At 43.0% G+C, this 22,187-nt stretch overlaps 1 protein-coding gene across 1 annotated transcript in view; it reads left to right on the plus strand.

The window, feature by feature from the left end:
- The window catches only part of MAP2K3 (mitogen-activated protein kinase kinase 3), a 47,311-nt gene extending 27,383 nt beyond the window's left edge, over nucleotides 1-19,928 (plus strand). Inside the window, exons 4-12 of the mRNA XM_044659843.1 lie at nucleotides 3,779-3,892; nucleotides 4,360-4,479; nucleotides 5,193-5,309; nucleotides 6,704-6,755; nucleotides 9,083-9,210; nucleotides 10,413-10,490; nucleotides 14,099-14,238; nucleotides 15,433-15,478; nucleotides 19,336-19,928. Of these exons, the coding sequence (XP_044515778.1) occupies nucleotides 3,779-3,892; nucleotides 4,360-4,479; nucleotides 5,193-5,309; nucleotides 6,704-6,755; nucleotides 9,083-9,210; nucleotides 10,413-10,490; nucleotides 14,099-14,238; nucleotides 15,433-15,478; nucleotides 19,336-19,419 (879 nt within the window). The 3' untranslated portion in view covers nucleotides 19,420-19,928. The remainder of the gene's footprint in view (nucleotides 1-3,778; nucleotides 3,893-4,359; nucleotides 4,480-5,192; nucleotides 5,310-6,703; nucleotides 6,756-9,082; nucleotides 9,211-10,412; nucleotides 10,491-14,098; nucleotides 14,239-15,432; nucleotides 15,479-19,335) is intronic.
- Nucleotides 19,929-22,187: the final 2,259 nt, after the last annotated feature.

Below are 22,187 nucleotides of genomic sequence, written 5' to 3' on the forward strand. Positions count from 1 at the left end.
TTGAATTCATGAAGTTGAGTCCCCCTGATTCCAAGACCAATGCTCTATCCACTGTACTACCTAGTTCTCTCCATGAGAGAATGTACTTGGTAATAAAGACTAGCATGGAGTGAAGGCGTGTGTATGCATGTAGTCTGAGATTTGGAGACCATATGGATAGTCCATCCATTCTGTGAGAGAATGGGGCCTATGTCTTTGCTTGGGTAGGGAGCTGCTGGCTTACTGTTAAAGTTTTGGCAGGCCAGGGCTACTGGATATTCCCAAAATAAAACATTAGTCACAACTGGAACAACAAAAACAAAAACAACTCCTTTTTTTAATCTAATTTTTTCATTGAACAAATATCTATTTTATCTTCTTCCATTCCCCATTAGAAAAGAAAAAAAGAGAAAAACAAAACTTTTGCAACAAATATGTGTAGTCATACAAAACAAATTTCTAAATTGATCATGTTCAAAAAATGTATCTTATTTTGAACCTCCAGTCCATCACCTCTCTGTCAAGAGGTGTGAAACATGCTTTATCAGTGATTTCTGGGAATTGTGACTGGTTTATTGGATTCATCAGAATTCTTAAATCTTTTAAATATTTTTTCTTTACCATGTCAAGCAAGCAACCATTAAGCCATACAAGTAGGAGAAGCCAGAGCCTTATTGGTGTGATAGTGGAACACCTTGATCCACCGAGATCTGGCATCTTCCTGAGGCTGTAATCATCCTGTAGTCACATTAGATGTTCCTTGGGTGGGATGGTCTTGCCAGGCACCAACTGAGCTCCCTCATAGAGCTTATCTGTGTGTATGTGAGAGAGACAGACTGATAGACAGAGACAGAGAGAGTCAGAGAGAGGAGTGAGAGAGGGAGAAAGTGACGGGGGGGGGGTAAGGAAAGGGGAGAGGAAGAAGGGAAGAAAGAGAGAGACAGAGGAAGAAAGGAAAGAGAGGAGGAAAGAAAAAGGAGAGAAGAAAGGTAAGAGAAAAGGGGAGAAGAGAGAGAAGGGAAGAGAGAGGAGAGAGAAACAGGGGGAAAAGTGAAGAGGGAGAAAAGGAGAAGGGAAGAGAAGAGAGGAGAGGGGGGAAAGAGGGAGAGAAAAAGGGAGGAAGAGAGAGGAAGGAGTCTGAGAGAGAAACAGACAGAGAGAGAGAATTAAGGAGGAATCCTGTATGTGAGAGAGAAACAAGCAAACAGGAAGAGACAGAGAATGAGAGATTATGGGAAAAAGGGAGAAAGAGAGACAGATAATGAAAGTGCAGTGTGTGTGTGGGTGTGTGTGTGAGTGAGTGAGAGTGAGAGAGAGAGAGAGAGAATGAGAACCACTTTCTGTAATCACTTTGTGGTTGCTATCTAAGAAACATATTTTGTAAATTTTTTTAATAAAGAAAACCTGCTGAAAGATTCCATTTCCTTTGTGCAAAATAAAGTGACTGTGCTTAGATTTTATTAATGTGTGTGTGTGTGTGTGTGTGTGTGTGTGTGTGTGTGTGTGTGTGTGTGTGCAGCCATCTGCAGCTGTCACTTGGGGTTAGAAGCCTGGAGTATATGTAATCTCCCGAGCTCACTCAACACTTCTGTGCTACTTACTCAGGCCAGTCCACATTTTTTTATCTTTCAGGTTTCTCCAATGAAAAATGACTTGTAATTAGCATGTTAGGTGTTTGTACCAAATAGCTGCTCTCCATGCCTGCCAAATTGACATTCCTCAAACAGACCTGACCACGGCACCATGCCTCAAAATCTTCAATGATTTTTTATTGTGTCTAGGATTAGAATGCAAATTCCTTAGCATGACAGTTTAAGCCCTTCACAGTCGGGCTCCCACCTACTCTTCATGATTGTGGGGTTTTCTTGGCAGAGATCCTGGATTTGCCAGTTCCTTCTCTAACTTCTTTTACAGATGAGGAAACTGAAGCAGAGTTAAGTGACTTGCTCAGGGTCACATGTCTCAGACAATTGTCTGAATCCAGACTTAAACTCAAGAAGATGAGTCCTCCTGACTCCAGGCCTGATATTCTATCCACTGTGTCACTTAGTTGTCCCCTTCTAGTATTGCTTCATATTATTCTTTCATTAACATCCACAAGCAGTTAATATTTTTAAAAATTCTTACCTTCTGTCTTAAGGTAAGGATCCTTAAATCCTAAAAATCTTTAGACCTTCTGTTTAATTCTAAGTTAGAAGAAAGGCAAGGGCTAGGCATATAGGATTAAGAGACGTATCCCAGGAAATATCTGAGGCCAAATTTGAACCCAAATCATTCCAACTTCGAGCTTGGCGCTCTATCCCCTGGGCTATCCAGCTGCCCTCCAAGACACTAAACTTCAGAAAAGGTGCCAACCTGTTTTAGTAGAGGAAGTTCCTCCCTTGGAGCCTCCTCTACCCATGTAATCATGTCTTATCTCCTATCCCTATGTATCATCCTGTTGTGAAAATAAATGACTTTTCTTTTTCTTTTCAAGAGACTTAATACAACAAGATTTAGGATGGATGTGACTAGAACTGAACTATAGCCTTTTTGAAAATCTCTGTGGTGTACATATCCAACTCTTTAAACAGTGTGAATGTATGTGTATTAGATAGCTGGATGATGCAGAGGATAGAGACTGAGTCAGGCCTTGAGTTAGGAAGTCTCTTCTTTGTGAGTTCAAATCTGGCCTCAGATACTTCCTAGCTATGTGACCCTGGACAAGTCACTTAACCTTATTTGCCTTAGTTTCCTCATCTGCAAAATGAGCTAGAGAAAGAAATGGCAAACCACTAATATCTTTGCCAAGAAGATCCTAAATGGGGCCACAAAGTGTTGGACAAAACTGAAAAGATGAAACAATAACAGTAAAAATGCATGTGCTTGTCTGAGCATGCTTGAATCATGTAGGAGATACCTTTCTTTTTTTTTTTTTAATTTATTTTTATTTTTATTTTAAATATTTCCCCCTAGTTACAGGGAGATACCTTTCTAATGGGGCCTGCCATGGACTTCTGTTTCCTAGGGTTGCTAGTGGATAAAGTTTATGAGAGGACCCAGAGGGTCCTTCTAGTCTTTGAGCCTTTTGCTGCCTTCAAGATGCTAGAAAGAAGTTTTATGAGATAGCACTTGTTTTGTGACAAAGAAAACCTTAAAACACTAAGGTTTTCTAGTGTCCTGAGGTCCTTTGGACCAGTAGCTCCCATCTGATTATAAAAATCCATCCAAATGACCTGGAATTGAATGATTTTCTAGGGGGACATAGCTGTTCCTAAGAGCTGTTCCTAAGAGCTGTTTTGATATGGTTTTGTCTCGTTATTGTTCCATTGACAGGGTAGCTTCCTGATCTTTAAAGACTAAGTCAGTCTTTGTTATTTTAGTTTTAGCTTTTTTTTTAAACCCCTAACTTCTGTCTTAGAATCAACTGTGTTTAGGTTCCAAGGCAGAAGAGAGGTAAGGACTAAGCAATTGGGGTTAATGCCCAGCGTGACCCAGCTAGGAAGTGTCTGAGGCCAGATATGAACCCAGGGTCTCCTGTCTCCAGGCCTGGCTCTCTATCTAGCTGCCCCTTGTCTTAGCACTTGTGAAGGAGAGAGATGTCATCCAGCTGGCACCTCAAGGACATGTGAGTGCTTTGGTCTTGTCCACAAAAGGTTAAGTTGCCGAAGTTCTCCTGTGTCATGTACATGCCTGATGGGGGCACTCGATGTGTGTGTTTAAGGGGAGAGGGAGCTGAGAATACCCACACATTTTCCTAGGTCTGGGCATTGCTCAGCTTTGGGGACTTATCCACTCTTTCTCTTCTCTGTCTTTTAAGAACTTTGAAGTGGCAGCTGATGATTTAGTGTCCATTTCAGAGCTGGGTCGAGGTGCCTATGGGGTAGTGGAGAAAGTTCGACATGCTCAGAGTGGAACCATCATGGCTGTCAAGGTAATACATGGAGCCCCAGGGTTAGATGAATGGCAATGGGGGTTGATGCGTGAACATTGCCTAAACTGGCACTAGTTATTATTGCTCTAAGATGTACCGAACTTTTCCCAGAGGGTTAGGATGTTCTAAAAAAAGGGTCTTCATCTTGGAAAACAGCAGGAAGAGAGGATTCTAGTCTTAAAAAGACCCAGGTCTGAAAAGGACCTTTAGCAGTCCTCTGTACATTGGTTGGTCTTTGGGAGAGAGAGCTGTAAACTCTCTTAGACCAGGTGAGACTCTCCTATTGATGACTTTCAGAGGAGATGCTGTCATCTACTTTTTGTATTCCTTTCCACCTGTCGTCCCAGCTATCTGACAGTGCCTGTAGCCAGGCTTTCTTGTCCATTCCCTAATTAAGAGGAGGCACAGTGGCCTCCCAGAATAGAATTCCCTCAAGGGTTATTTCAACTTGTCTCTTCCCTCCCCAGCGGATCCGAGCGACTGTGAACACTCAGGAACAGAAGCGGCTTCTCATGGATCTGGATATCTCCATGAGGACCGTTGACTGCTTCTATACCGTCACCTTCTATGGAGCACTTTTCAGAGAGGTAACGGGGAGGAGGGACAGGCAGAACCATGGATTTCTCCCATGATTAGAAGGGATGGATGGGGCAAATGGGATTTCAGAGGAACAAAAACTCAAATCAAGACAGCAAGTATTTATTATGTTCTGGGAAAAGGCAGAAACAGTCCCTGCCTTCAAGGAGTTCCTTGTCTGATGAGGACACACAGCATGCGAACACCTATGTACAAATAAGATGTGTGTGTGAGATAGAAAAGAACTTATGTGTATACATAGACACATACATGCATACACATTCACACACACACAACTATGTATGACAAGTTGGAGGCTATTCTTCCACTAAGCCTCACTGTGATCAGATTCAGGGGACAGTTTGATCCCTGGATCAGTCTGCATAATATCATTGAATATAATCCCAAAGTAATTAGCCCCTGGTTCATAGTGTTATAGATTTAGAAATGGAATGGATCTTAGAGGTCATTGAGTCTAATCCTTTCATTTTACATATGAGGAAACTCGGACCTCAGAAAGGCCCAGGATCTGAATGGGATTTGAATCCAGGTCTTTATGACTTCTAGGCATGCTTTCTCTCTTTTTCCATTGGAAGTGATTGTCACTTCTGCTAGACTTTTGTCTTAATATAGCCACCTTAGCATAGAAGGGTGGGAGTGGAGTGGGGTGGGTAGGCAGTTTTAGGGTTTTCTTCTTGATTCCTTTATTCTCTGTGGCCACCAGGGTGATGTATGGATCTGTATGGAATTGATGGACACCTCTCTGGACAAATTTTACAAGAAGGTTCTGGAGAAGGAGATGACCATACCAGAGGATATTCTAGGCGAGATAGCAGTGTCTGTAAGTGACTGAGTTGCCCTTTTAAATCTTTTGTATTTGGGGTGCTGAAGGGGTGGAGGACAGAGTAGGAGATGATGCTTGCCATCTTAACACAAGAATCTTATCAAGAATTAGCCTTGGGAAAGGGAAAAGGACCTGCTTGTACAAAAATATTGATAGCTGCTTTTTTTTGTGGTGGCAAAGAATTGGAAATTAAAGGGATGCCCATCAGTTGGAAATGGCTGAACAAAATGTGGCATGTGATGGTGATGGAATACTATTGTGGTGTAAGGAATGATGAACAGGATGATTTCAGAAAGAGCTGGAAAGACCTACATGAACTGATACAGAATGAAATAAGCAGAATCAGGAAAATATTGTACACAGTAACAGCAATATTGTGGAATGATCAGCTGTGATAGACTTAGCTATTATAAGCTGTACAAAGATCCAGGACAATTCTGAGGGACTTAGGACAAAGAATGCTATCCGCCTCCAGTGAAAGACCTGTTGGAGTTCAGAATGCATATGAAAGCATGTGATTTTTCAATGATTTATTTGGGTTTATGTTTTGGGGTTTTGTTTTTATAAGATTATTCACTTACAAAAATGAACAATATGGAAATAAAAACAAACAAAAAAAGAAATAGTCTTGGGATGAGAGAATATGAAGATCCTAGTCTGGAGTGAATATTCCTAGGAGATCTGGATCTGCTTGGCCCATCATTCTTTTTTTTATTTTATTTTTATTTTTTTTAAACCCTTACCTTCCATCTTAGAGTCAATACTGTGTATTGGCTCTAAAGCAGAAGAGTGGTAAGGGTAGGCAATGGGGGTCAAGTGATTTGCCCAGGGTCACACAGCTGGGAAGTGTCTGAGGTCAGATTTGAACCCAGGACCTCCCATCTCTAGGCTTGGCTCTCAATCCACTGAACTACCCAGATGCCCCCTTGGCCCATCATTCTAAGAAATTAGATGGATCAATTTCTTAATCACCTGTGGGTTCCCATGGATACTAGCTTTCTTGTCCTTTGGCTCAAAGCTTTCTTGGTTTGGTAGATGTTCTGATGAGTGACGTGGAACTCCTAGCGTCTTGGGCCCTTGGAAATTTGCAGTTGGGATGCTTTGCAAGCTTAGAAAAGTCTTTGAACAAATGAGCTTCTGACTTCTTTCACTACAGTTTTCCAGTTCACTTTATTCTAGGTTCCCATTATTTTAGGCTCAAAATTGGTCAATGCTTCATTGTTTGAACTTGCCTGTTGAGCCAAGCGGAGAAACTTTTTTCTTTCTCTTTTAAAAGTAACTGAAATTTGAGTTGCCCCTCCTCTACCATAAGTAACTTACTAAAACTTTTTATGCTTGAATGACTCACACCTCTTCTTCCTTCCTCTTTTCTTTTTCTGTTGCACCCCAAGATTGTTCGAGCCCTGGAGCACTTACATAGTAAACTTTCTGTGATACACAGAGGTAAGTACTGCTCTTGTACTAGTTCATTCATTCATTCATTCGTTTATTCATCTTTTTCCAATATAAAATGAACAAACTGTGTATTATTCAGAGGTAAATGTTTCCCTTCCTTATGTTTATTCCTCTGACTCTTCAGCATCTAAGGAGTTAGGGGGAAGTTAGGAGGCCCAGACCCTTTAGCCAGGGAGATGATCCTTTATTGAACTCTGTTTCCTTATATTATCTCAGCCAGGCCCCAGTAGTGGCAGAAGACAAAGTGGAAAGTCCTCTAGAATGTCCATTCAATTGTTCTCAGTGAAGGAAGAGTGGTGTGTGTATAGTGAATGTTGGTCTTAAGAGTCAGGAGAACTAAATTCGAATTCCAGCTTTGACAATGGCTAATCTGTTATATCAACAACTTTCTTTTTCAGACTCACTTTCCTCATTCATAAAATATGGAAAATAATACTTGCATTACCCTTCATAGAGTTGATTTGGGGAAAGTGCTTTGTAAATCTTAAAGTGTTTTAGAAATGTATTTAGAAGATGGAGCCAAGATAGTGGATTAGAGGTGGAAACCCAGTCAGACTCTCTATATCCCTCTCTAATCAGTTTAAAAATAGCACCTCAAATCAAGTTTTTGTTGGTAGAACCAACAGAAGGTCAGGGTGAGACATTTTTCAACCCAAGACAACTTAGGAGGTCATCAGGAGAAGCCTGTGACAAACAAACAAACAAAAAAAAGAACTTGATGATTATAGGTTACTATGGTGGCAGGGAAGACCAAAACAGACACTCAGAAGAAGACAACATTGTGAACACACCTACAACTTAAGCCTCAAAGAAAACTGCTAATCAAGTACAAGCAGCTTTTTCTGTGATGGCAAAGAATTGGAAATTGAAGGGATGTCCCTCAATTGGGGAATGGCTGAATAAGTTGTGGCATATGATGGTGATGGAATACCATTGTGTTATAAGAAATATTGGAGGGGTAGTTTCGGGAAGACATATATGAACTAAAGCAAAGTGAAGTAAGCAGACCCAGAAGATCATTGTACACATTGCTACACATTGTAATTATGTAATCACATTATAAGTTACCTGTGAAAGTTTTAGCTACTCTCATCAATAAAGTGATCCAGGTCAACTACAAAGGAAAAGAAATTCCATGTACCTCCAGAGAAAGAACTGATGAGCTCTGAGTGCAAATTGAAGTTTAGTTTTCTCATCTTATTTTTTCCATGCATTTTTCAATGATACAGTTAATATGGAAATGTGTTTTGTATGGTTTCACTTGTATAATTGATATCATATTACTTGCCTTTTCAGTCAGTGGGGAAGAGGAAGATGGGAGGGATTTGGAACATGATGTTAAAAAAGAATGGCCATCCCCAGCATGTTGCTATCCAGCCTCTTTGGAGATCTAGTAAAGAGACCATTGGGTTTTTTTTCAAAGGTTCTGGGCATCATATTCCAGCCCTGCTACTTCCTACCTATGACTTTAGGCAAGTCACTTAGTCTCTCTTGGTCTTTTTCCTCACCTATAAAGGAACTGGGCCAGATTACAGGTGCTTAATCTATTTTGGTGTCATGGAGCCTTTTTGGAGGTCTGATGATCTTTTCTGAGAGTAATTTTTTTTAGGAAACGAATTATTTTGAAATAGAACTATTGACATTCAAAAAACTAAACCCATTCACAGTCCCCAGGTTAAGATCCTTTTGAATAGAGATGACCTCTGCATCCTCCTCCAACTCTAACCCCTTGTGATTCTCTCTTCACAACATTCTGTTTTTCAGGAAATCATCCCTTATATTGAGCCCAAATCCCTGATCCTGTAATTTTTACTTATGCTAGTTCTGCTCTCAGTCCCCACAGAATAAACTTATTCTCTATTCCTTGCTCTTCTGCTACTGGAAAATGGCATTCATATTGCTTCCTAAATGTTATCTTCTCCAAGTTAAACAGCTTCCTTTCCATGAACTATCTTTTATAGGATGTGATTCTGAACATCTCTCTTCTGTATGCACTCAAGTTTGGCAGGGTCTCTTTTAAAATGTGGCACCTGGACATAAGTCAAGTGTGGTCTAGCCATGTGCCATTCCAGTGGTCTATCCAATAGGCAGGAAATCTGGATGTTTTAGCCTTGACTGTCACAAATTATTTGATCTTGGGCAAAAAGTTACTGGGCAGTGCTTTTTTTTTTCACTGATCATTACTTCTTTAGGCCATATTATGTCCTAAAATTTCTCTCTGGTTTTCTTTCCTACTCTTATACTTCACCTTATCTTTTTTTTGGCCACCTAAAATTTTTGACTGTGTTTCTGTTTTCTTTCCTGGCTCCCCTTAGATGTCAAGCCATCCAATGTTCTTATCAACAAGCAAGGCCATGTTAAAATGTGTGACTTTGGCATCAGTGGCTACTTGGTGGACTCAGTTGCCAAGACTATGGATGCTGGTTGCAAACCCTATATGGCGGTAAGTGGGGGTACAGTCTAGATCAGAGGGAGAGCCTAGTTTATTCTCTCAGAACAGGATAGTAGCTTCCCAGGAGACATTCCTAGTGATGAAAACAGGAATTTCGGGCACCTGGGACCAGACACAATACTTTGCTTACAAATTATCTTCATGTCTGTTAAATGGAGATAGTGAAAGTTAATGAACCAATAAAAGCCCCAAGCTTTGGGTTGTGGGTTTTCTTTTTCCCATTTTTTGATTCTAATTGTGATGGTTCCTGGGGCCTTGATCTAAACTACATAGCTGCCTTAAAGATAGTGCTTCAGAAAAAGCCTTGAAGATGAGGGGCTAAATTGGAATTTGTAGTGTGTAGGTTATTTGCTGGGAGGATTACCCATTACTCATTTTTAACTCATTAAACCAAATGAGCTTCTAGCTCCCCTCACTCCTCCTAAGCTTGTATCTTCTCAAAGACTTCATGCTAGCCAAACCAAAACATATTTAGGAATGAGATTTGTTGATGGTGAGGGTGCAAGGAAAATTTTTATCATAAAAACCAATTAAGAAAGATTTTTGGGTTATTTGGTCTCTGGTGTCATCCATGCCATGTATTCCCTGCATATAGATGTGAGAGTTGCTAAATGTGTATGGTACAGCCTGCATGATTCTTCATTGTGAGGGTGACGTTTTTATTGGCACCAAATGGAGATAAACAAAGTCTTTTTTTTTTTTTAAATAAATATACTCCCTAGGACAGCTGTCCTGACAAACTATGGAAACCTTAAGCCAGAGTGGGGAGAAGGGTGGGAAGGGCACAAGAGAGACAATGTGGTATGATGGTAAAGAAACTGGGCCACAGTGCATGGAACATGAGTTCTGGTCACCTTTCTTCCACTCACTATGACAATGAACAAACCTTTTTTCCCCTTTGGGCCTCAGCTTTCTCTGTAAAACGAGGGCATCAGACTCCATGATCTCTCTGAATTCCCTGTTGGTCTCAGGTTTGATTCTTTGAATAAGTGGAATGAGCCTTCTTGAAGCTTTTTGAAAGGGGGGGATAATAATAACACCTGCCTTGCAGGGTCTGCCCCACAATTAGTCTGCTGGGTGTTCACTTGGAGCCGTTGTCTTTGGATGGATTCTGGGGTTTGAATCCTTCTTGGATGTGTCAAGAACACTGAGCTGCCTTAATTTCCTTAATTTCTCACTTTTCACTCTTACAGCCAGAGAGAATCAACCCAGAACTGAACCAAAAAGGATACAATGTCAAGTCAGATGTCTGGAGTCTGGGAATCACTATGGTAAAGGCATAAAATGCCTCTGGCAGCAGCTGCCTCTTTTTGGGCCATCTGGGGCTGGGGACAGAAAAGGGAGAAGGAAAGCTTTGGGGAGACCGCCCCTCCAAGTCTTCCTCATCCCTCCAGAAATCAAGTAAAAAAACTCCACAATATGCATATGCAGAAATCTGAAGTGATGAGGGATGTGAAGTATACTGGGCACAGGTTGGTGTGGAAATGGGGCTGAAGATGTTGTCAAATAGACCGGGGAGGCAGTGAAAGGGAAGAGGAGGCAGTGTAGTGCACTGAATTTATAGTCAAGAGGACCTGAACTTGAATGGATCAGGTTATTTCATGGACAATAGGACTAGTCTCTTTAGTGTTTAGTTTCTTCATCTGTGAAGGGGGGGAGCAGGGTTAACTAGATGGCTTCTACGGTCTCTTCCAGTCTGTAATCTATGATCCTATGATTTGATCCTTTCAGAGAGCAAGTTAAAATGAACACTAAGGGTAGCCTTAAAAGAAACCACAGCAAGGCAATAGGCAGCCAGAGTAGAGTGCTTATGGAAGAGCCAAGGGACTTTTTCTTGGTGGAAGCTTTTATGGAGTGATTTTGTATATGGGCCTCAGACCTTTTTTTAGTATCAGATGGTGGAACCATGCTATTTTAGTATAGTTGGTGGAATTATTTCTTCCCCCTATCTCCACCCCCGACTCCTTCTGAGTCATTGTCCTGTGCCATCAGCATAGGACATGGCATCATGGAATGGAAATGAATATAACCAGATTTGGAATCAGAGAATGTAGATTCAAATGCTGACTTGGGCATTCTGTGACCTTGGGCAAATCACTCCCCCTCTTTAGTCTTCTAGCAGATACCTGAGGGGCATCACCCTAAGTTTGAACTCTAGGGATGGTTCTGGTCGCTGGTCCTCTAAATGATCTCACACCAGTGTGTTTGGGGAGGACTTTTTTGCCAGGTTAGAATAAGTTGGGCGTTTCTCTGTGTTTAAAAATAGAATTTAGGTGGTGCACTGTTGTTCGAGGGAAATTCTGGGCATGGATTAATTAATGTGGCATTTAGGGAGATTCTCAGACCTTTGGCGTTGACTCACTTCCCCTTTCCTCTACTTTGTTGGGCTAAAATAGAGAGAATGCATTTGTGTTTCTCCCAAGGGCCTTTCAGGCAGATGTTTTATTTGTCCAGTGGATTTCCCCCAGACCCTTCCTTGGCATTGTTTGTTGGGATCACTGTCACCACCCCCTCCTCCACCCCCAAAAGTTTTCATGCCTTCTGGCTGAGTTCTCCAGAATTTCTCCACCCTCGTGACTCTGCTTTCAGTCCAAAACAGTGAGCTCATGGGCACCTTCCACTCCTCCCTCCCTCCCCCAGTACAGGAAGTGCCTTAACATTAATCCCTGAAGAACCAGGCAGACTAGATTGCCTTGTAGGAACCCCAGCTGGTTCTTATTGGGGAAGCCACTACTTAAGGCTGCCCTCCTGTGGCTGCTTTTGTGGATGTTTCTAGGTTTTCTCAAATGTATGTGCCAGCCAGGGTGCCACCTCCTTCCTACTTCCTCTCTCCCCTGTGGCTACTAGACCCCCTGCCAGAGTGAGGGTGACCCCCCCCCCCCAGAGGGAGAGGGAGGGGCCATGACCACACCTTATTTGGAATGCTCTAGAGGGAGAAACTGCTAAGTGTCCTTTCTTGAAATAAGTTCTGTAGAGATAGGCTGGAGGGTTAGGAGGGGCTCTTAGAGGTAGTCTAAGCCTTTTATTCTTCAGAGGGAAAAACTGGATCCTTATGATTGCTATGTTAGGGGCAGGGGTGTGTGTCTATCTGTCTGTCTCTGGCTATGTATGTCTTTGTCTATGTCTAGGTATGTGTGTATTGATGAGCAAGATTTTGGTAACTACAAAAATGTTATTCAAGTCAGCAAGTGTTCACTGAGCATCTACTATGTGCTTAAAAAAACACACCTTATTTTCTGTCTTGGTAACAATTTTGAGACAGAAGGGCAAGGGCTAGGCAAATGGAATTAAGTGACTTGCCCAGGGTCACACAGCTAGGAAGTGTCTGAGTCCAGATTTGAACTCAGGTCCTCCCAACTCCAACCCTGGTGTTCTATCCACTGAGCCATCTAGCTGCTTACTTTTGGGTAGTTTTGACATTTTGCTTGTTTGCACCATTGATTTCTGAGTAAACCACTTTTGGTTCAGCTTCAATAGGGATAAACCACCTCAGTTAGAGGAATGATCTTCATTTCCAGAATGGTATGCCTGAATTATTAAGTTCTCTTGTCTGAAAGAGATGTATACATGTATATGTATACACACATGTATATATGTATGCACACACAATGTAATTATTTGTTACATGTACAATTCTAGATCTAAATTATAAACACACGACGTGTCTTGTTTAAACATGGAGTTTGGGCTAATGGCAGTGAGGAATCAGCAAATTCATTAATGAAGAGCATGTTTACCCTTTTATTTCCAGTTCTAATCATGTGTTTGAACTAGAGTCTCTTGAGTCCATTATTTGGTTGTTCCTTTCAGTGACAGCTGCAGATGAATTTTAAAAATTCTCTGGCTTTCATCTCTCGTGTTGTCTAATATGGTTCAAGGACAAGTTGATATTTTCACATTAATGGCAGTTGAAGTCAAAGGCTTAAGCTAATGGACAATTGCCCTTTGACGCAGATGACCTTCACTCAATGAAATTGCTGTTGATTCTGAAGTTTCAAAAATAATTCAGCAAACTTTGAAAATAAAATAATCTCTATTTACTGTATCTCTCTCTATGGCATATAATCGAGTCTGAATAGGAATGGGACACTTCTTGGATCATGTGATCATAGATCGCAGGATTATGTCAGACCTGGGGCAAATTCCCTAAGGCCTTTTTATTTCTTAAGTCAAAAGCTACTCCCTCATCTAAAAATGTTCTCCTCCTTCATTATATATATGCATATATATGTAAATTTTTAATGACCTACCCTCCTTCTCTATCCAGTCTGATGGAGTACCAAACCTGGTAGAAGAGAGCTAAGCAAATTTAAAACCCCAGTTCCTAAATGAAATCTGCCATGACCAGATGCTCCTTTTACTTAACCTCAGTGGCTTAATGGCCAAGTAGTAGGTCCACATCTGAGCTGATTTCTTCCCTCTGATTTCCATCCCAAGTTGAGCTCATTGTCCCCAGACTCTCAAGACCATACCAGAGTTCATCCCACAGCGTTAGGACATAAGATAAGGTACTGCGTGGCCAGGGACCTGTCTGTGTGGTGTTTATGTATGTGAACCTCCATTTCTGGTGACTCTTTCTTCTTGAGGTAAGAAATGTTTGCCAGCTTAGCAATAAGTCCCAGCAAGAGGAATCCTGATCTTGAGCCCATTTCATTGGACCAAATACAGTCAAGAGGCAAATGGAGAATCTGACTTCCTTCTGCTTCAGCTTTCTGGGTCTTGGGGACCCAAGTTTATCTCTGATTGCTCAGCAGAATGAGACCAATATTTTGACCTTGTCTCTTCTCGTGGTACAGGACTGGGTGAGGTGTGACCTGTGGGGGATTTGGGAAGGGTAAGGGGCAATGATTAAGAAAAGATCTTATTCCTTGTGCTACAGATTGAGATGGCCATTCTCCGGTTTCCATATGAGTCATGGGGAACCCCATTCCAACAGCTGAAACAGGTGGTAGAAGAACCTTCTCCCCAGCTTCCTGCTGACCGCTTCTCTCCTGAGTTTGTGGACTTCACAGCTCAGTGGTGAGTCTTCTCATGCTGGTCTTGGTGGTGGCGGCAGTAGCGGATGGGGGAGTTTTGGGAATGGCTTTTTTGCAAACTGAGGTTTAGGTAAAATCATTCTCTTGGAGAAAGAGAGTTTTTTTCCTTTCCCCATGAGGCTGGCTAAATTTCTAGAGCCTTTTAGCTATGTGTTTAAGGTTCTTCCAGCAAGGCTAACGGGGACAACCTTTATCAAGGCCATACACTTGTCTTAGACAACCTTGCTAGGCAGGGGTGAGAGGAATTATCCTCATTTTACAGATGGGCATGGCATTTAGTAACATAGTGTTATAGGTATCCCTTCCACATCGTGACTTTTCCTATCGTGAGTATCGTGAGTCAGCATAAGAAATTAAATAGGAATTTTGCAGAAGCCTCAGATGATACACGAAGGCCAGCAGATGATAAAGAAAAAGTTTAGAATCTCAGAAATGCATAAAATATATGTATAGTATTATATAATGCCACCATATTTTGATACCATAAATATACACAATTTCTTTTATTATAAACACCCTGTAAAAGAAAAAGAAAAAATTCAAATTTCTCTGATATGAAGGAAGGCCAAAACATTTTACTCAGCTTTTCCAGGTTGCAAGGGTGCTGCACCCCTAACTCCCATGATGTGGAAAGATACCTATACTGTATGCCAGGCAGTGGGCTAAAGTGATAGGAGTACAAATACAAATAGGCAAAGATAGTTCTTGCTCTCAAAGAGCTTATATTCTAAGCCAAGATATAGAGGGAAGCTGGGAAGTGGGATGTCGAGGGGTACACGTGATATAGATATAATGAAGGAAGTACTGTGCAAGTCTGGTTTCAAGCTAGATCAAGTAAAGACCTCATGTCTTTAAATGTTAGCCAAGGAAGAGCGAGCCTTGTTGGTTCATTGGAGGGGGATATCCCATGGTGCCTGTTTGGTTTGCTGAATGTGAAGCTTCCCTTGGAGTTAGGGCTGGTCCCTGCTGATGGTCCCAGCCTGGGTGTTCCAGCATCTGCTCTGATTACTAGCAAGTGACTTTCTTCTTGGTCTGCCTAGGGGGACAAAATCACTCTGGGTTCCCTTCCCTGGGCAATTGAGGCAAGGTTTTGAAGGACTGGAGAATGTGTGAGCTGCTGCTCTCCACCCCACTACCATGCTCAGAGGGTTCATGTCTGTTCTGCTTTCCTTTGTAGCTTGAGGAAGAATCCCGCAGAGCGAATGAGTTATCTGCAGCTAATGGTGAGTACCTGGGAATGGTCTTCCTGACCCAAAACCAATACTTTGGAAGCCTAAAGAACGTGCCAGGTAACCATCATCCCAGATGTCAGGGGCAGTGACTGCCCAGTTGGTGAGATGCAGGAATACCAGCCAACTCAGAATGTATTTACCAGCCGGGTTAAATGAATTGTTTTGGTCAGGGAAGGTGTGATAGGGTGGAATGTGGATGAGTGAGCAGGTTTCTTTTACATTCCTCAGTTTTTTTATTGATGTCTTTTTTTTTTCACCTTCATTTGCAAGTATATACCTCCTCCTTCCCCATTTTAAGAGGAGGATTTCTTTTCTTTCTCTCTCTCTTTTTTTAAACCCTCACCTTCCATCTTAGAATAAATACTGTGTATTGGTTCCAAGGAATAAGAGCAGTAAGGGCTAGGCAATGGTGGTTAAATGACTTGCCCAGGGTCACCCAGCTAGGAAGTGTGTGAGGCCAGATTTCAACCCAGGATCTCCTGACTCTCAATCCACTGATTTCACCCAATTGCCCTAGTTTCTTTTGATAAAGTTGAGTTTAGCAACCTGCCCTTAGCTGTAGGTAACGGGAAGCACACCTCTTTCAGAGGCCTCCTTTGGGAAAATTTGGTTGTTGACTTCACCAGAGCTGAGAAGTCAGCAGGCATGGGGCTGGAAAGCCCAAAGCTTTAATTAGCTCTGGGCGGAAAATGGCCTGGGACAGGAGGAGGCATGCTTGGTGACTCAGTGATTTTCCTCAAGTCCATGGGGAGCTTGTGTAAACCTTAGGGGAAAATTCATGTACCACAGCTTGGGCCTCAAGAGAAGTTGGTTGGGCTATATGACCCTGGACAAGTCACTTAACCCCCATTAAGATGGAAGGTAAGGCGGGACAGCTAGGTGGCTCAATGGATTGAGAGCCAGTTCTAGAAATGGGAAGTCCTGGGTTCAAATTTGACCTTAGACATTTCCTAGCTATGTGACCCTGGCCAAGTCACTTAACCTCCATTGCCTAGCCCTTACTATTCTTCTGCCTTAGAATCAATATAAAGTATTGATTTTAAGATGGAAGGTAAGGATTAAAAAAAAATCTGCTTTAGGCAGAGCATGAAAAAAAAGCCCTCTCATCTGGTCTACTTCTGGCATAGCTGAGTATTAGAGATGGGCTGCCATTGGGCCAGGGTTCCCGTGGTCAGTGGTAGCTCAGAGCTAGAATGATGCCAATTGGAACTCTACTCAAAGATGGTTACATCTTGGAAGATGGTGGCTCTCAGCCTTTTTCCTACTGTCAAAGATTAGTTTGTGGGTTGTGGGTTGTGTACTTGAATTGAGGGTACTATAAGAAGGAGAACTCGGGGAACTGACTCCTTCTTTCCAAGGGAGGATTGTGCCATTTAGGTTTTATATAACCCAAAAGGATGAAATTCTGGCCTGGGTCCAATCTAAGGGGATTGCTCAGATCTGCAGAAACCTTAAGCAGATCAGTCTAACCGAGGGTTATTCTTCTAGGGGTGGAAAAGAATGCCGGAGTCAGAAAGCTCGAGTTCAGATCTTAGCCTCATCATATAGCTAAGTGTATGAGCCCATGGCAAGTCATTTAAAATCTCTGGCTCCCCCCAAAAGTGGGGAGAATTGGACTTGTGCTACCTTTCTTAACAGGGTGATTGTGGGGATAGAGTTCTTGACACCTGAAAGCACTTAAGAAATGAGAACTGCTACATACAGCTAGTTCTTGTTTTCTGAGGCCAAACAAGTCTCTGAATCTGCTGGAGAGGCAGCCCCGACAGGACTCCCCACCCCTTGGGGAAGAATGTGACCTCCCCGGGGCTTCTAGAACTGGAGTCCACTGCTGCTTCAGCCAGGGCTCATGGGCTTCTCCAGGTTAGGGGAGACCCCCTGTGCTGGACCAGACTGCAAAACAGGCATAATTACAGTCAGAAGAAGGGGAAAGAATAGTGGCTACCCAGAATGCTTTTGGGGGCAAATCCTGCTCTGTTGACTTTGCAGAGCTGTGAGGGGCTGGGAAGAGAAAAGGCTTTGCTCTATTTAATTTAATCAGCATTTGCCTCGAGTATTCTACCTACTGTGGGAGATGCTAAAGAAAACATGCCTGTCCTCATCGACTTTAAACTCTAGTTGTTTAATCAGGATGTTTACACACACATATCCCCCATCTCTCTGTCTCTCTGTTTCTCTCTGTCTCCATCTCTTTGTCTGTCTCTCTTGTCATCTCTCTCTCTCTCTCTCTCTCTTCCTCTTTCTCTCACTCTCTCTCATACACACACATATACATATACACACACCACATCATGCAGTAATTTGGGTAGGAGTATAACATTAATACCAACCCAGACTCAGATACTTCCTAGCTGTGTGACCTTGGGCAGGTCACTTAACCGTTATATGCCTAGGAGGCAGCTAAGTGTCTCAGTGGGTAGAATGCTGAGCCTAGAGTCAGGAAGACCTGAGGTCAAATCTGATTGTAGTTTCTTCTAGCTGTGCGATCCTGGGTAAGTCGCTTAATCTCTGGTTGCCTGGCAGAAGAATCCACTGGAGAAGGAAATGGTAAAGCACTCCAGTATCCTTGCCAAGAAAACTACATGGATAGCATTGAGTCCATGAGGTCAGGAAGAGGCAGACACAATGAAACAACTAAGCAAGAACACTAATAGCTTGAAGGGGTTGCATGCACTCTCATAGACACACATATGAAAAATAGTCATTTAGAGCAAGGATCAGGAGTCTTACAGGCATGGAAGTTCCACCCATCCCAAGGCCAGAGGTAGGTAGGAGATGCAATGCTATATGTGGCGATTCTACAACAACCCAGGTAGTGCATGCATTATTATATATGTGTGTGTGTATATATATAAAATCTTTATCATCTATCTTAGAAAAAATACTAAATATTAGCTCCAAGGTAGAAGAGCAGTTAAGAGCTAGACAATGAGGGTTAAGTGACTTACCCAGGGTCACACAGTTAGGAAGTATCTGAGGACCTCTTGTCTCCAAGTCTATCCACTCTCTATCCACTGAACCACTTAGCTGCCCTATGCATGCATCATTTATTTATTTATTATCTATTTAGCAATCCACCACAAGCATTTATTTATTTATTGTGGGCCACACATAATAATAAATCATTTATTTATTTATTGCAAATTGCATATGATAATAAATTTCCACGTAAGTTTTCTAAAGTCATATGATCCAAATTGTCTTTCTCCCTACTTCCTTTCCCCTTCCTGAAGTCTGGGTTATACATGTATTATCACACAAAATGCTTGTATTATTTAATAACCATGTTTTGCTAATGAGAACTTCCCCAGAAGTCTATTGTAAGTGGCAGAGCTGGGTCTTTGACCTCAGGGATTTTAACCCCATTTCAGTGCTCTTTTAGAATAATATAAACACAGCATAGGATAGGGACTAGATCTGGACTTTTCTTTGGTAAAGGGAGGAGAAACCTCCCTCTATCAGTCAGCACCTTCTCTGAAATGTATGGTTTTATCCAGTTGCCTGGAGCCTTGGAAGATGAAAAAGCTTATTTAGGATCACACAGCCAGTGTGTGTCAGAAGTGGGAATTGAACCCAGGTCTGTCCCGCTCTGTTACACCGTGGCCGCTTCCCAATCGAACTATATACTTGTCAGATAGTAAGTGCAGAGAGCCATCAGGATGGGGAGCCATCGTTGGTGGGAGCCATTGAGGAAGCTTTATGAAGGAGGCTGGACTGTAGGGCTGGGCAGGAAAGACTAGGATTTGGAGGGAGGAGGAGTTGGTTCGGGAAGAGAGAAGACCAAGAACAACCCTGCCTTACGCCGTCCATGATGGAATAATCCATCCCGGTTTCTTTTTCCTCTCTGACAGGAGCATCCTTTCTTTACTTTGCACAAAACCAAAGAGACAGACATCGCTGCCTTCGTGAAGGAGATTCTGGGTGAGGACTCGTAGGAGAAGGACTTTACCACTCTTTGGAGCACCCTTTCCCCGTCTCCCTGGAAAACAGAAATGAGGAAGAGCGTTCTCGGTGGTTTGCACAGATCACGTAGTCCCCAGCCCTGTCCACCTCCAGCCCGGAGCACGGCGTTAGTGTATTCTCGTGTCATCCTGTGTATCTTTGAGCTAACAGAGCTACCTAGCCAGCACCATTGAAATTCAAGGCCAAGGACAGTGTCAGGCCACTGCTCCCACAGAAACCCATTTGACATCGGGCGTGTGAAGTTTCTCCACCAGCAAGACTCTCATCCCCAAGACTCCTGGGGGTTCAGAGACCAATCCTTTGCTTGTCCAAGAGCTGAGGCCTGAGGAGTTAAGATGTTGGGGTGAGGGTGTTTCTGAAGGAGGGAGGTGTTCGGTCCTTTAGGTCTTGCCATGTGCCATTTGTCCCAAGTGCCAAGGAAACTGAGCTAGTCAGCAGAGCTGCCCAGTGCTTTGAATACAGTGAGTTTCTGGGACTACAAGCTCTGTAAATTTTTTTGTTCATTCATTCAGTACTTCCCCCAGACCTGTTTCTTTTGCTCAGTCTTGCAGAAATCTGCCCTCCTTCTGATACCTCTCACCTATAAGGCATAGCAGCGTCTATCCTGGATCTAAGTGCCCTACCTGTTCCCTTCCCTGAATCCACTCTCTTTAGACTCTGGACTCTCTACCTTTGGAGGGAGAACTTTGAGTTAATGGGGATGGGTGGTGGATGGGATAGCACTGGCTAAGTGGCCTTTGATGTCCGCAGTAAGGCTAAGGGAAGAAGGCCATCCTAGCCAGTGAAATGAAACTTAATACATACAAGAGAGAGAAGGCCCCTCCCCAGTAGTGTGTCATCCTTGATGACCAGTTGCTGGCCTTGTACAGCTTGTCCCTTTCCCTCCAATTGCTTCCCACCCAACACACCTCTTTTCCTAGGGCCTGAGGGTATGGCTATGTTGTGAGGTGCAATGGGTATGGGAGGTGTGGATTCGATCCCGCTCCCCTCTTACACAAAGTGCCAGTCTCCAATGTTCCCATAGTTTTCTTCTTAAAGTTCTTCCTCACCAGCCTAGTGACTTGCTAATCTACTCCAGAACCCACTCCCAGACCCATCACTTCCATACCAGCCTTGGGGATCAGGTCTTTTTGTCCTTCTGACAACCCAAGAGTGTTATGAGCCTATATAATCAGTCAATTGTATAGGGTAGGCAGAACATAGGTTGTATATTTTTTATATCTATATATAATGAACTTTTTAAACTGTTTCCTTATTTTAATTCAATGACAGATATAGTCCTCCGTCCTGGGTCGATGGGCTCTGGGGTCATGCCTGATTACTGTGAATACCAGAGGGTCGGTCCCATCCCCTCTCCTGGGCCTTTGCATGGGCTGTACCTCCTGCCTTGAAGGCTCTTTCCCTCCTTCCCCCACCTCTTAGAAACCCTAGTTTCCTTCGGGGATTAGCTCAAGGACAGCCTTCTCCATGAAGCCTTTCCCTCGGGGAGGAGAAAGAGCAGGAAGGGTGATCTGCTCCAGGAGGGGCTGTGTGTCTGGCCAGAATTGTTGCAGGTTGCCTACAGTTTTTCAAGGGTAATGAATTTTAGGACTAGTGATTTTCTTTGAGGAAATTTCTAGCTATCTTTGCAGCCCCTGGGTGCAGATTAGGGGTGGAGGGGAGAGAAGGGGAAGAGGTACACTATGGATGTTGTAAAGTTGGTTCACGCACTTGGTCAAGCAACTGATGTACACACGTAAGTTGAAAAGACTTAGATGACTACCTTGGGATGGAGGTGGGACATCCTAGATTTTGGGGCCCTGCAACTCACTCTTTAGACCTGCTTATCAACAAATAGGTTCAATTCCAACAGGCCTTGCTACAAACCCTCTCTCTTTCCCCTTCCTCTCCCTCCATCCCTCGTTAGGCTGAGGCCCTTTGCCCTCTGTTGGAGGGTGGGGGCCATCTTGTCTCTCTGGATTGTATAATCCCGAGAGGTTTTTAAACGACCCATTGGAAGGGAATGTTGTCCTTTAGTTGCAGCTGGGGGAGCTTCACCATCTGAGCTGGGTGGTCAGGTTTGAATGTTTCCAGCGGTCCTGGGAATGGAACAGAGGCCTTCGTTTTCATCTCCATGTTCTTCCCTCTTTCCCCCAAGATAAAAAGAGTAAATGTGCAAACCATCCGGACTCTTTGGAATATGTGTGGGTGTCCTGCTAAGAGCTGCCCACACTTGGGAGTGAAGTTTGGCCGTAAACTTTATTAACTTGCCTGGTTGTTTTGAATTGTTTTAAGTTTTTTTTTTTTTTTTTTTTTTTTTTGTCTTTAATTTATCATAAGTTTTGTTTTTCTCTTGCTTTGAGGGTTTGGCTATTTTTTTCTTGTTTGGATTCGATGCCTTCCACTTTCCCTGGGAGGGCGTCAACACACCCAGTTACAAGGCACTGCTCAATCGCAGTGTCTGGCTGGCTATTGGTAGATGGGGACATCACTGAGCCCCCAAGGCCTCTGTTCAAAGAGGAGGGTTGGGGATGGAGTGAGGGGCAGGTGAGTTCCTCTCCATTAACACAGCTCCTGCTTTGTCAGTGTTGGTGAGGGAGATACCTGAGACCTCCAAGGGATGTGTTCTCCCACTGTGGATGATCTGCTGTGTGGATTAGTAAAAATTGAGGGGGGGGGGAAGAAAAAAAAATCAGAATTTGGAAAATCCTCATCCCAGTACAGAGCCATCCCACTGCCTTGGTCCCTGCCCCTCTGCTCC

This window comes from Gracilinanus agilis, chromosome 1, assembly GCF_016433145.1.
Source record: "Gracilinanus agilis isolate LMUSP501 chromosome 1, AgileGrace, whole genome shotgun sequence".
In the NCBI taxonomy this organism is placed as follows: Eukaryota; Metazoa; Chordata; class Mammalia; order Didelphimorphia; family Didelphidae; genus Gracilinanus; species Gracilinanus agilis.